This window comes from Antedon mediterranea, chromosome 5 (assembly GCF_964355755.1).
Source record: "Antedon mediterranea chromosome 5, ecAntMedi1.1, whole genome shotgun sequence".
In the NCBI taxonomy this organism is placed as follows: domain Eukaryota; kingdom Metazoa; phylum Echinodermata; class Crinoidea; order Comatulida; family Antedonidae; genus Antedon; species Antedon mediterranea.
In genome coordinates, this window is record NC_092674.1 from 13,027,999 (window position 1) to 13,043,675 (window position 15,677).

Below are 15,677 nucleotides of genomic sequence, written 5' to 3' on the forward strand. Positions count from 1 at the left end.
AACAAACAAAACCAACAAGCAAACAAACAACAAACATACAGGGGCGAAAACATAACCTCCTAGACAGAGGGAATAAAAGTGTTCATTCTAAGCATTCTCAAATTGTCTAACAAATGTGTTGATTACTAAACAATTTGACCACAAAATTCATTTTGCTTTAAATCCAAAGCTTACAAATATTCAAAAGGAACCTTTTTGGACAGTGTACATCCAGCTGAAATAAATTAGGATTTTGTTAATATGTATAATGAGCAACTGAGAGGATACATTTAATATCAAATGATATGTCAACAACTAAAATTTAAAGAAATATAGAACAAATACTTAATGTACTTTCATTATTTATTATATGTATTTAATTATGTATAATACTTCAGTTTATAGTTTTGTAAAATATGAGAAAAATAGCAATAAAGGAAGCATGGTTCTGTTTATTTGTGATTATAAACAATTCAATTTAGATTTACAATTTAACAATACAATGTCAATACTGTAATGATAAAAAAGAAATATTAATCACTATAAAATTTGTTTGGGAGTATCATTTTCATTTTAATATATCTGTAATTAATCATTCTTTCAAACAAATATACAGGTACATGGTGGATGGTCAATAGATTGCTCGATGATCAGACAAGAAGAAACTAGCCTGAAATTGTCAATGATAATAATAAACCTTTTTCATTATATAATGTAAAAAAAAAGAATAGAACATCTATATTATTAACATAATTTCATTACAGTACTTAATAACAAACTTACCTTGTTTGTATTGTAAATGTCCATACTTCCTTCCTGTATGAAGAACACAAAAATATTCCTGTGTTCTTCATATTGAATATTTGCTCGAGCACATACTTGCATAGCATTGTCTCCATTCTAGTAAAAAGTGAAAAAATAAAGTGCACCAGCTGTACTGCATATATTTTAAATAAGTTTAACAAAAAGGCCAGAGAGGCCAGGGGAGAGTGGGGTTGGTTGAATCAAATTTTCTAATTTTGACCATAATTATTTTTTTTTTGGTTGCTTTGGTTAAGCTGTAATTAACAGTGTATGTTCACTAACATTCCTTCAGGCAACACAGTGAATTATATGGACATCAGAAAACATATTTAGAAAATACATATTAAGAAATTACCAAGATGAGTCGACCGATTCAACCAACCCCTTCATCAGGGTAGGTTGAATCACATAGTGGGGTTAGTTGAATCATGAAATAATATGTAATAAATACAATGATATCTTTAATATATATTTATTAAGATGAAAACCACATTATAACAAATATATATTAATTAATAAACTACTATTAAAAAAACTATTTCATGATATATAAAGCTGCTGCACTATTATGTTTTTAAAATGTTAGTTATTATTACACGTAAAAAGCACCATAACATAAATATGAATTGTTTAAAGAGTTAGGCTTTTTAACTAAATTGTTTACTTGAGTTGTTTAAAATAATATATTCGAATTACAGGAACAAACTTGGCACAACAAGAAATGTAATTAAATGTATACAGTAAATGTTTACGTTTACATGAAAAACTGGTTACTCGCAAACCGAGCAAATGAATGTGCGTCCATTTTCGGTGCACTCCACATGTGACCTTTCTTCACAACCCTCCGCTAAACACTCCACAAATTTCACAATACCAGTCAGTTCCCTTACTTGGTTTTTCTTTTTGAGTGTTGTTTGGCGTTTTCGACTTTGATTTTGATTTACCTTTACTTTCACTTGCAGATTTCCTTTTCATTATTGCCTCTTTTTCTGGGGTGTCAGTCAGAATTGCAGATTTTAAAGTTTTTCTGCCATGGCCTTTGTTTTTTCTTGGTGGAGCAACTGGAAATGGGCGAATAGTTTCCGGGCTAAATGGCAATCTTCGGCATGCAGCAGATGTGGATGGTTCATCCTCTAAAATTTCATTGGGTGTTGACAGTTGACTTGCATTGACGACAGGTGGTGGAATTTCAAAATCATCATTTTCTGCTACTGGCTCGTTTTCTGTCAATGGCTCATTTTCTGCTACTGGCTCGTTTTCTGCCACTGGCTCATTGTCTGCAATTGACTCATCTTCTGCAATTGGCTCATCTTCTGCTTCTGGTTGATCAGTCGTATCAGCAGGTGCAAAGTCGAAATCCTCAAAGATGTCTCGGTTAAATGGAAATATTCCACACTTGCGAAACCCATTTGTTATATTTATAGGCGTATTTGCCTTAGAAAGTGCCTCTTTTACCACACCTGGGATGTCATAGATGGTCATTCTTTCACCGGGATGAGTCTTCATCCATGAATCCTGTGCAGACCGCAAGTATGTCTTAAATGGACCATATACGCTTCTATCCAGTGGCTGGAGTTTGTGACTCGTGTGGGGTGGAAAGGAAAGTATGACAATACCATTTTCCTTAGCAAAGTCAAGGGTTTCTATTGACAAGTGTGGTCCTGCATTGTCCAATAATAATAACAATGGCTTCTCTTTAGATGGCTTTGAAAAATTGGCGAAATGTTTGATGAAAGCAAGGAAGTCATCTTCTTGCATCCATCCAGATCCATTCGCTCTACCAATGCTTCCTGGTGGTCCATCGCGGATGAAATAGCCCTGATACTTAACCCGAGGAAATATGAACATAGGTGTTGTTGCATTACCTACTGCGTTTATTGCTTGGCACACAGTAACTAGAACACCTCGCTCAGCACTTACAATAGCTCCGACTTGCTTTTCTCCCTTTTTAGCGACAACCTTTGATGGCTTTTGCACTGTTGTTGCCCCGGTCTCGTCCAAATTCCATATATCATTTGGAGCAAATTTGTGCCTGTTTGAAACATTGTTCCGGTTAAAATTCATAGCTCTCGCTAAACTTGTCGCTTCTGCAGCTCTTATACTAATATTTGGGTGACGCTTCAAAAAAGAACAAAACCAATCCTTCCCTGCTTTCTGGTTTTCAGTCCAACTTTGTGGCAAATCTACTTCATATGCTATGGCTAGCTCATATGCAAACTTCCTTACATCATCTGGCGTCAAACCAAAATACATAGCAGCAGCTCTCAATATATATTAAACCAGCGTTTCCTCTTGGTTGTCACTAAACACCTGTCAATTTCGGACATATCCAACGTGTGTGTCAGTTAATGCTCTTGTCACTTCAAGAGGGGTATTCAAAGCACCATCGGCATCTGAAAATATAGTTTAATGTATACAGTTAGCTAATAGTAATATTTTAATACCTTATTATTATTTTTATACATTTCAGTATCCATACCTTTCTTTAGTTTGTTGACAAGTTTTTGGAGAGTACTGTAATTGACATCAAAGTCTTTTGCCACTGATCTTACAGACAGGTTCTCCAATATCACAATTCGTGCTGCTCGTTTTAAAATTTCTGGGTTTTTCCCCCGTTCGGTTTTTCTCTTATGAGTTCTAGGCATGACTGTATGTTGATAACTGAAAAATGCAAACCAAAGATCATTAGAATTAACAAAAAATAGGTAGCGCTGGCAGTCGTATACTAGGCCTTATAGGCTATAGTAGCCTCCATAATTTAATTTTAATAACTATGCCTATAGTATAATAGTAATACAGTAAATTATTTGAAAGATGTTTATTTATATTTAATACTTACTTAATACTTAATAATAATACTGTAATTTTAGGCTAGGCCTAGTGTAGCAATGTAGTTTAATTTCTTACAATTTACATCTTTAAATTTCTATTCTGTATAAGAACATTTCTATAGTTAATATTATTGAGTTGAAAAGGTTTAAAACTACATAAATTAACATAAACAATGCACATTATTATCTTGGGGTTGGTTGCATCACGTGATGGGGTAGGTTGCATCACCTGATTCAACCAACCCCATAGGCACAGACAGCATTAATTCGTGTCATAGAAAAAAAAAACGTGGCTCAACCATGGAGGTTTATACCTCCATGGCTCAACCAAGAAGCTTATCATATAATATTTTACCCTAATATATGTGTTATATAAGACTACTAAATATTTCAGGAAAAACGATCAGTATAAATAAACAAAACGAAAATCTTTACAAATTTGAAAAATGTACTTACAGGCATAAATCGAGCTGGATTTTTAAAACAATAGGTTAATAGTACAGAAGTATTAGACTTTGAGGTAGAAATAAATATGCTAAAGCTGAATTTTTCAGGATAGGTCCCTAATGTTGTCTGAAACAACTTACTAAAAGTCCCCGGGTTTCCCCGTTGTGCTTCAACCCGATTGGGCCATTTTTCAAAATGGCGGCCATCTTAAATTTATTTACCATTATGCTGACAAATACTCAGAAGACCCATATTTATATTCACTGTAATGAATAAGTTTAACAAGATGGTCAGAAATGCCTGTTTTGACCTTTGACCCTAAATTTGGATTATCTCAATATCTCATCAACGACTGGCCGTAGAGACTACAAAGTTGTCCCAAATTATTTGGAATGCCCAACTTTCTATTCACTTTAATGAAAAAAAAAACAAATTCCTTTAGAAACCTTCTATTTTGACCTTTGAACTATTGAGGTAGGCATAGTTATTTTTATAGACATCTTGGTGATCGATAGGATACAAAATTGATTTCAAAATTTATAACTTTGACCCTAAATTCTCAATACCGCATCAACTGCTGGCCGTAGAGACTTCCAAATTGTCCTAAATTAAGCAGTGTACCCAACTCTCTATTCACTGTAAAGAAAAATACTAAAAGCCTTTAGAAACCACCTATTTTGCCATTTGAACTATTTTTCTGGCCAATACAATATTTTATATCATAATTATATAGAAATCTTGGTGATCGATAGGAATACATAAGCGAATTTGTTGTCAAAATATTCCAAAACACCCATGTTTTTTACCTTTGACTTTAATCACTACATTATGATTTAATAATTTAAGTATTTGTATAGCGTTCGTCGATATACATCACACGACGTAACGCTTCGGAAATGTTCGCCTGGAAACTACAGTACATAATATTCTGGTCCCTGGATGGAACATGATATCACGTGTAAACCGCAATGGGCCGGGCCCAATGCAGTGCGTACAAATTGTTTATTAGATCGCTGGCAATAATGCATGCATATAAAGTGTAATAGCCCTCCGACGTACTAACAAAAATGGAACGTCGCGGTTTTCTAGGCGCTGAAGCTGCGAAGTGAACACGAATAATTTTTACTGTATAATATTCCCCGACGAAAGTACTCGCGTTCCCCGCTAGGCTCCCCGACGAGGTGGCTATACAGCCCCCGTAGATTATTCACAACTTACTTGGTTTTTGCGATTTAAATCAGCATGCTGGGCTAATGCTATGCAGCTTGCAGTTTGACCTACGCTAGCAGCTAACAAGAGTGGTGTATTTCCATCCTAAAAAAATAGAATATAATATTTCATACAATATTACAAACTTCTTAGCAACGAGGAGGCATGGTTATTAATGTGTTTAATTTGTTTAAACACATTAATACTAACTATTCATATATCTTTTTAAGTCATTTAATTCAGTCATGATTTTAACTTTTCATAAATAAAAGTTTACACAGTGAAGATATAATACACTGATCCATTCCATATTCTTTCAAAAACAAACATCCATATTTTTATTGTTTTTTCCTGTGCAAACATGGTTTTATACTGCTACAATACTATCTATACATGTTGGTACTGTATTACTAAAAAAATTTAATATATATTGTTATAATCAAAATACAACTAATATGACCATTCTAAAACTTCTGATGAAGTTTTATAAATTTCTGTAAATAAATCAATGATTGAAATGATAAAATAATGGCATTTCAACAAAGTATTAAAAAGGCTGTGTACATCATAAGTTAACAGTTTTTAGTCTCACTGAGCTTTATATCTCCATGATTTGGTAGACTGTGTTTGTATTTATTTGTGTTTGTATCTGTGTATTTGTATTTGAACAGCAATTAACATTAATAAAATATAATATAAATACAATTGAAGGTTTTCAATGTAAATTATTTTAAATAAGATAATTTACATTGTCAAATCTCACTCTGAATACATTTAACTCGATTTCACATTAAAAGTTAGAGTGTGGTAAGACCTTAAACAAACAATAAATTAATAGGACACATTATAACAATATTTAATATAAAAAACTCATTACAATCCAGCAGAGAAATAATATTGAAAAAGGTTTTCATAACATTGCAGAAGTAATTAATTTTCTTCCTGGTCACCTTATTCCAGCTGTGACAATTGTATTATCATCGCTCTGCACAACCATGAAGAAACATCAGAATGGTTGACAATATTATAATTATTAATAAAGGACAATAGGAAAAGGATCTGATCCTATTATAATGCACTTTTATATGATCTAGCGAACTTAAGTAGAGCAATAAGGTGCAAATGCTATTCATATAATTAATTCACGTCACCATCGATAACATGTTATGTAATACAAGACTATGTAAACAATGAAACTTTATAAAATGATTTTATATTTTTAATATTTTTTTAAACGTTTTTAACATTTTTAGCCTATTTGAATTTTAGCAATTTATAAATTGTAAGGTTTTAGGAACATTCTAATGGTTTTAATCCTTTTAAAGCTGTTTTTAATCCCTTTAAAGCTGTTTTAAACTATTTTAATCTCCTAAATCCTATTCAATTTTTATACCTTGTCATTTTTACACCGTGTTTCATAACTTATATTTTTTTGTGCAATTATGTGTGTGTACATTATATATTTTATTGTATATCTATTTATTATTTTACTAATAATTGTCAATCTTCAAGAAGAATTTCTGTTGTTATTTTATGATGATGATTGACAAATAAAGCTTTTCAGTATTCAGTATTCAGTGTCTGTGCAGATTGTGTTGGAAGGCATTGGATAATAAGACACAAATAAGTGTACAAGTGTGTCATTAGCTGTGAATGGTAGGCTGCACTATCAAAGACGGGTAGATGTTATTGTGTTCGGTGTATTTTAATACACCAAACACACTATTTAAAAATAGTTTCAAAAAGAGATGATAGCATTCGGTTTATTATAAAGTTGTAGGTATGGTTATATGTTAATGTTAAAAAAACTATAGTGAGGCATTTAATGAATAGGAAAACTGCCTTAAAATGTGGCATGTTTGGAGAAACTATTCTCATCATCAGAAGAGAATGATAATGTTACTATTGTAGTTTTGATGGAATGAAACTATGTTATGGAATGAATCTACAAAGGCATATTAGTAGTCGCTGTTTAAATACTGTATTCATTTGGATAATGTTTTCAGACTGATTAAAATGGATATGAAAGGGTTCCTAGCAATATCATTTTATTGGCTCAACGTGTAGATCAATCAGTTTTAAGCTTGCCATAGTCATACTTAATGTTTTGGAGGACGACAACGCCCTCAAAACGCCCCTGAGAAACCTGTGAAAAACTTTTTGTGACGTCACTAAAAGTTATTTTTGTATTACAGAGATAGGAATTTAGCAGTAAATCATTGATTGATGCAAAAGCATGGTAGTAATTACTTATTGCTTTGATATTTTTATTCTTGGATAAGTATGTTAGCCTAATCGAATAAAATTAATTCATATTATCAACCAAGTTTTTTTTAAAACGGATTTTAATTTCGTTTTTCAAGGCCATCTTTTACGAAATTCATAGCCAAATGCCTATCTTGCTGGGTACACGGAGTTATTTTGCGCATGCGTGAGAATCACAGAGTCGACCACCTTGGCCTCTCTCTCGACCAAAGATCGTATAGCGCCACGTAGTGGCGCTAGCGCCACTTCGTGGCGCTATAGTATCTTTGCTCTCGACCCTCCTCGCGAGCGATGTTTATTTCGCTATTTATTATACACGTATTATTGAAACATTCATTTTATTATTATTTCGTTGTAATTAACTGAAATTGATGGAAATTCGTCCACATCGTCTTGTTAACACGGGTGTTAACATCGTTTTGAAGAAACGGTTGGACGAGTAAATGGTGTTTGACAATGCCATGGCCTGGAGCTAGCTAGGCCTAGCCTAGGCCTTTTTAGTAGTGATGACTGCTGGATACGGTGTTTAGTCGCCCGGCCAGAGGTGAGCTGAGAGCGTATGCTCCTTGATGTATCGTTGAGGGTGTTAATGGTAGGCACAATTGTGTTACTGTATTATGTATATACACATTATTTATAAGTACGTTTATTAATATTGTTGTGTGCTGTAGTGTCCTGACTAACGTATTATTAAAATATTTTTTTGTTATTACATGCCGCCCTACTAGCTAGTAGGCTAGGCAACACTGAATACTAAATATTATGATTCCCAATAAAATGAATAGAGTTGGATTTTCTCTAATGTAGTAATAAAGGTTATAACAGGCCAGGCCTAGTTAGGGGTATTTCAGCTTGTATCATATACAGTACAATATACAGTACAGTATACAGTAAATAAACAATTCATTTGTATTTTTACCTACCTACAGGTCTATAATTGGAGTGCAATTATGATAATTGATGGACGGGATAAGCAAATGTATTTATTGATTGGAATGGAAGCGCAAATGTTAGAGTAAAATTATAATATTAAGGTAACAGATACTGAGCATTGCTATTTTAAACTGTTGATCAAACCTACATAATACATTATACTAAATTATTTTGTTTTGAGGGCAGATAAACATGTGCTTATTCATTTTAATTTTTTCAGGTGAATAGAAAGATACCCAGAGTACTTTATAATAGATGCTACTTGGATCATGCTTGCACGATACATTTATGCAGTATACTAAGACACCAAGTATAGAATGAGCGCAGACAATTAAAATTACAGAACTAAATATTTATGAAGAATAGTAAAATATGCATAATAGAATTCTTTAGACGCGAGCGCTAGGGTTACAGTCATACTGTAACTATGGTAATGTACTACCAGACAGTACACTAGTAGCAGTGCATCATATAGTGTTTGTTTTTAACCATCTAAATGGGTCTGGGTATATAAACAAATAAACCACTACTGTACTTCTTTTTTTATTTATTTAGCCAAATACTATGTACAATGGACATTTATGAAAGAATCCATCTCTTGAATATGATGGAGCTGGCTGGTGTTGATAGAATTAAAATGTATCACTCAGGTCTCAAAAGTAATTTATGTCCTGTTTGAAAAATCCTGCTTGTTCCAAACTCATTATGATACATTTGTTCAATAAAATTCATTCCACACACTATTTCTGCCATATAATTTGATGTTTACAATTTTATTACTAGTACTATTACAGTTCTTCAAAGCCATCTCATGTACTGTTGATTCCATAAATCTGCAAAGATAAGACCAATAAATGGATGGAAATGTACTATTATTTTTATTCAATCCTACCTCTAGGCCCTATAGTATTATATTTTATGACTTGGTAACAAACAGAAAGAGGTTATTATTTAATTACACTACAGTTACTAACTAAACTATAATAATCCTCTCGGCCTCACCTCCTCTGCTCTACTTTAATTATTAGTATTATTATATTACTATATTAGTCAATAACAAAAGTCAGAGCCAAAAACAAGTTCAACACAAGCTTACCTTTTTTATTTACGTCGCCTTTTACATACGTCTACGCCCGCGCCTTGTCCACTTCCTGGAGGTTCGTCGGTGGACCGGCGACTGCTACTCTCTTGTACTGTAGGCCATGGAGTAACTCCATGTGTAGGCCTAGCCTACTACTAGCGAATTTAGAAGAAACTATAGTCTACTAGACCTAGCCTAATTTGTAGTCTGCGTGAGTGGTTTAGTGTGAGAAGTACAAATACACACTTTCTTCTTTTCACGTACAATCTTTGCAGACATAACTTTTTATTGATTTGTGAAATATCGATATTTTCTACGACTGCAGCAACAGGGAGCTTGCAACACGCGAGTCTCGTGTAGCATGGGTTTGTTTATTTTGTTTACACCACACAGTCCGCGAACGAGACAAGGCGGTGATTGGACTGTATTAAAATTCATTAACCAATCACAAAACGACTGCTGCCGTGGCTACAACCCCGGGTGTTTCAAACTCTAAATTTGACGATCTCGTACGTGCGTATAGAACGTTCATAAAAATTAAGATGGCGTGCCAGTTGGTCGGCCATTTTGCGGACGTTTTATACCAAAATTTAATTTGTTTATTTCTCAATTTCTACTAGGTATTTGAATCTAATTTTTTGTGTGCTGTTTATTAACATTAAAAGGATTCATACAAAGTCCTTTTTGTGAAATTTTAAAATCCTTTCATATCCATTTTAAGGTGTATGTATATTCAGATGGGTATACATGTAATAGTAAATCCCAGTATTTATAAAAAATGTTAAGCAATATATTTAAACAAATAATTCATGTTTTCAGTTTTATTCAGAAATATATTTATTGATGTTCTGAATTAACTTTTGTGACCAAAAAAATATCATGACTTATTTTTGTATGCAATGTTTTTTGTGACAATGTTCTATTAACACACATACCCAATTACGGTAACTAGATGGTACGCTCGCGTACCATCTAGTGCCCACAGATGGTTCTCGAATACACAGTAATTTCAGCGTAACAAAACTGGCGATTTCAAATGTACGTTCCGCAGGACTATAATACTATAATTGTCGTATACAGAAACGAATAAATAGACACGATGATTTATGTTGTCAACTAAAATTAGCACCCTGGGAATTACTTCCGAAGGAGAAACTTATCACAAAATGAGTCCAAATTTTTGATTTGGACTCATTTAAAGAAACCCAATTTGTGTTTTGTATGTAACATTAGGGTTGAGGGATGGGAAAGCGGATAGGTACAAAGAGGAACAATTTTTAAATATATTCTTTATCCACTCAGTAACGAAATATTTTTTTCATGTTTTATATGCCTATAAATAATATACCTCTAAATACAGTAAAACATTTGCGATTTAATACTTTGTTAAAACTGTCACTGTCATAATCGATTGAAATATTAAAGTACATGTCACGATACACCACTACGACGTTTATATTGTTGGTAATTATTAATTAATACAAACGTTGAGAAGGAACTGTCAGTATAAAGTTTATGTGTATATAATAATGTGTTTATATATCTAACAGTAGAGCCTATCCACAATGTCAGTAATAACGTTTATTTGTATATATTTTTATATTACACCCAACAGTACGAATATTCACAGTAAGAAATGTTCGAATCAAATGAGGACCAAAAATAGTTAATAGGTATTTACAGTATTGCTCAAGTTTATTCTCATAGGGCCCATATATTTACCTACCGTATGTGTTAAACCAAGGGCTCATAAATCTAACTACTTGTGTTAAACCAAACTCTGGCAGACTGAGAGATTGGGATGTTCCATTCATCGCAAATCAATACATTTGTATAATCGTATATTAAATTATCAAAATAGTATTTTTTTTACATTATGATGCTGTACTCTAGCTGTTCAACCAGTTTTCAGCTATTAAAAACAATTATCGTAGGAGGAGATAGGAAAATGCGAAGCCTCCTCGCATTTTTGTGGCGGGTATTTTTCAAGATGGACATCCATTAGACAGTGTATACCACGATCGGAAAACACCCCTATTTGGGGGCAAATCGTTGAACCTAAATTCGTTTTAATCGTCAATAACTAATTATCTAACTTAATTTAATTAGTAAACAGGGTTACATCAGGTGGTTAAAATCAGTACCGAAAGTACGAACCAACTTTATATACCATCGAGTAAAAACATCTAGAAGTAAGGCGCGATTTACCGAATTTTGCCCTTACGTAAATTTATATATAGATGAAAGGGCGTTGCAAACTACAGAAAGCCACTAATCTCATATCTGTATTGACATCATGCTCTTGTAGTACTCTTTCATGTGCTGTTATACTTTATGCAACATTCTCTTATACACGATGCTGAATGCACCAATGTAAATTATAATACATTGGTGTTTGCGTTTGAACAAGCAGTTACGACTGACAACGTATCCAAAATGTGTTCAGGTGGTAACACATTTTGACTGGTAAATTCCAATTTCATTGGTTTCATTTGCCGTTACTGGGAGTGGATAAGGTTTAAAATAAATGTTTTACCAATGTAACAGGTATGCTTATACCCAATAATTGAATGATTTATCTGCTGAATTTGACTTGAATCTGAGAAACCTTGTGGGACCTATTAAAGTAAAAGCTGGAATGATAAGTGACCATGCTATAAATAGATGAGTCACCTCATCCAAGTGGCGGGTAAACCCTTTGCAAAAAAGCCGTATACGATCCGTATACGCTGAAAACGTATACGACGTATACGGATCGTATACGATTTCACTGTTTACATTATTTCCACTCTGTTGCTCCACAAAGAGTTGGCGTCGTATACGTTTAGCATACGTAACGTATACGTTGTTTATTCATGATAAGAATATCGTATACGGGACGTATACGAATCATATACGAACAAACTAGGCCATTTTATAAATTATAATAGCAGTAATGAGTAGAATAGAGCTAAATAAAACATTTACAGTACTGACTACATGTCATATACCAAGTCCACACATTTTACACGGGTGTGAAAAACGCGTGACTCGCGTGTAATTATGTACTGAAAGGACAAACTACATTCACTCATGCATGACGGCACTGAGTAATTCAGCTTCAGCGAACTGCTATCGTTTTTATTCGTATGTTTATCAAACCGAGAGACGACGGATGTGTCGCGTCAAAACAAAAGATCATTTCCTACGTCTCACAAACAATAGAATAGGAAATAATACGTACAGTGATTATAGCTAATACTTTCTTTCTACTGTAGTTAAAGTGCTATATAATTCGAATTTTATAACACAGAAAAATGTTAACATGATGTTAAAATTAGATCGTGGAAATATTTCCTAATAATTCGACGTCGAGAAGAAGTACATAGTGTGTTTCGCTGCATAGCGATCTCTATGGTTACTGTCAATGACCTACTTTAAACAACCCTGGATTTTGCGCGTACTACCTTGTTACAACAACTTAATTGCATTCATCCACGTCACAGGGCTTCGTGTGGAAAACCGTCTGTGTGTATACTGTGCCGACAACAGCAGTTTAAATTTTAATGTATCCTTCAAAAGTGAAAAAGAAAACCGTCCCATTGTTAAAAAATAAATCATAAACGTGTGGCAATTTTGTAGTATTGTATTTTGTTTTATTTTGTGAATTGGATTCCGTTATTAATATTGATAAACAAAATATTCATAGAGAGGTATTTTCTAAACTGCATTTTTTAATTATTTTATATTGAAATATTGCTCTGATTTTTATTTTCGTGGGAACGGAATTTCCTGACGGGCGTTTCCAAATAGACGTCACAGAACAATGTTCAATGTATTGTTTTGTGTGTAGTCAAAGGAATCTATTGTTATTTTTCTCAATATACAGCGTGTTTATAACAAAATAACAGCACCTGCATAAGCTTGTATGGGTGAAATACATTTGTGTGAAACATTGTCTTCGTCTAGTTAAATTGTAATTAAATGAAAATCCAAGTTGCGCTATGTGTGGGTGGGCGCTACGTTAATGAGAAAAGCTAGCTGGCCAATTGTGTACAATATGTTTGTGCATGTAAAAAGTTTTATGTTCTCCAGCCAATCAGAGCAGGGCTCACAATCTATAAAGTATGAGCATTTCAATGTTCATGTACCAGTTCAGTTTTCTGAATCAACAAAATGTTTACATCTATGTCAGCTCGTCAACGTTCAAGTATTCCACGCGAGGCGTTAGTTTACTTTCCCGAAGAAGAAAGTTTAAGTATCGTTAAAACAAAATTGATCGTCGGTGATGTTTCGTCTGGAGCAGCAGTCGAGGTGCTATGGGAGGGGAATTTGCTCCCTGCAGTCATCCGCAAACTGTCCAATAATCCCCATGAATTGCGTGAATTGGAAAGAAAATTGTTGAAGAGAGGGCAAGCCCAAGACACTGACGTGGATAGCGAAGAAGACTCTGATATTGATACAGATGACGACGAGCAACCAACAACGTCAAAGCGTGCGGCAATGCTAACAAAAACGTCGACACCGAAACCAAAACAGGCTGCAAAAAAGACGAAGGGCAAAGACGTAAGTTGATTAAAAAAAATTTTATTCAATAATTTAACTCTGGGGTTGTTAACACACACACCAACACACATTTCAATGCCCATTTTTTTACTCTAAGACTTTAAACCAAATTTACGATTTATTTTATCTATTGTACAGGTACCCAGGGTGTTTCTTCGCGGGGACGTAACAGCCGATGGTATGAATGTTGAAGAGTCAGATGTAGAAGAACCAGAACCTGAAGTACCCCCAGCAGTAGATGTGTTTGACAGTATTGCAGGAATGGAACGGCGACTACGCGAGTACATCGACACAAAACATAATGAAGCCCCTCCTTGGTTGGCCGACCTGACGCAAAATATAAAAAATATCGTCGCTGAACTGATCGTCCAGGAATTTCAAAATAACCGTGTCGCCGCCCCAGCAGAACCAGAGATCCTCGACAACTCGGTGGGTGACGACGTACTGCATAGAGATGTCGTTGCAGAAGTAAAAAGGTGGGCCACGTCTGAAAGAAATTTTGCACTCGGACTTGTAAGAAAACTATTCACCAAGGATGAGATGCGAATGGGTAACGTTAATGGAAAACAGGGCCAGCAGCAACTAGATGTCGTACGAATACAATGGGTAAAGGATCGAGTAATCAAATCCTATTCCATTCCATTGAATGAACAAACACGAACGTGGAAGCTTTGTGTGTTAGCAATTGACGAGGGATGCCGGCGTCTGCGAAATCCAAGACCTCGAGCACCACTCCAACCACGAGCACCGATGCAACAAATTCAACCTGCTGAACCAGTCATCGATTTCTAATTATATCTCAAAACAAACGGCTCTTTTCAGAGCCACCAAAAAAACAAAAGAGATTTAAAGCATTTAAAATGGCAAACCCCACATAAAAACCAGTCACCTTCAAAACATACCACATTAAACTCTAAATAATAATTATTATTATAATAATAAATAACATGTTGTGTGAAATAACACACAACATAAAAAGGCATAAACAAATGAAAATTAATATAATATTGACAGATTGAATAATTTCAGGTAAATTTGACGTTTCGATCATTTTCGCAATGTTCAAGTATCTGACTTGATAATTATCAAATTAATTAAGAATTGGAATTACCATAGTTTTATTTTGATTAAATTTAAGCATGACCGTACAACATTTCTATTCCATTTTATGTTTTCAATCCCAGGTCTTTTATACTGTGTAGACGCGCTGTTCACGGTCTAGTGGTCACATAAACAAAACGGAACAACCGTACATGCAACACATAACGCTGCAGTCATGATAATAAATAATTTCTATAGCGCACATATCCACTAAAAGTGCTCAATAATTGATAAATTATTTGATGTACTTTTCAAGGCTTAGCATTTCTTAAGTTGTTTGAATAAAACTAATTTCCATATTTTAATGAATGGAATGTATACTATACTTTTATATTGTATGTAAATATGATGAATGACTCGTTTTTGTAAGTGTGTGTCAAAATGTAAAACTTTCAAATCTCTTTTGTCAATTTATGGCTCTGAAAAGAGCCGTTTGTTTTGAAAATGTTGGTCTTAAACTTCAGTATCCGGAAGCTCTTCCG

The 15,677-nt window shown here is 34.0% G+C and overlaps 2 protein-coding genes and 2 long non-coding RNA genes across 4 annotated transcripts in view; 1 reads left to right on the plus strand and 3 right to left on the minus strand.

Moving 5' to 3' along the window:
- Nucleotides 1-15,677, minus strand: part of LOC140049709 (uncharacterized) — a 57,298-nt gene that overhangs the window by 16,220 nt on the left and 25,401 nt on the right. The window contains exons 3-4 of the mRNA XM_072094658.1: nucleotides 5,280-5,375; nucleotides 763-879 (exon numbers count right to left, since the gene is read on the minus strand). Coding sequence (XP_071950759.1) covers nucleotides 763-879; nucleotides 5,280-5,375 — 213 coding nt within the window. The remainder of the gene's footprint in view (nucleotides 1-762; nucleotides 880-5,279; nucleotides 5,376-15,677) is intronic.
- On the minus strand, nucleotides 1,498-3,520 carry LOC140049118 (uncharacterized). The gene is made up of 2 exons (XM_072093947.1): nucleotides 3,263-3,520; nucleotides 1,498-3,176 (listed from the first exon to the last, which is right to left on the minus strand). The coding sequence occupies exon 2, from the start codon at nucleotides 3,034-3,036 to the stop codon at nucleotides 1,618-1,620; it is 1,419 nt and encodes a 472-aa protein (XP_071950048.1). The 5' UTR covers nucleotides 3,037-3,176; nucleotides 3,263-3,520; the 3' UTR covers nucleotides 1,498-1,617.
- LOC140049129 (uncharacterized) lies at nucleotides 7,812-9,211 on the plus strand. Its single transcript, XR_011845187.1, has 3 exons — nucleotides 7,812-8,127; nucleotides 8,465-8,569; nucleotides 8,689-9,211. It is a non-coding gene; the product is annotated as an uncharacterized lncRNA (long non-coding RNA).
- On the minus strand, nucleotides 8,999-10,264 carry LOC140049131 (uncharacterized). The gene is made up of 2 exons (XR_011845189.1): nucleotides 9,565-10,264; nucleotides 8,999-9,301 (listed from the first exon to the last, which is right to left on the minus strand). It is a non-coding gene; the product is annotated as an uncharacterized lncRNA (long non-coding RNA).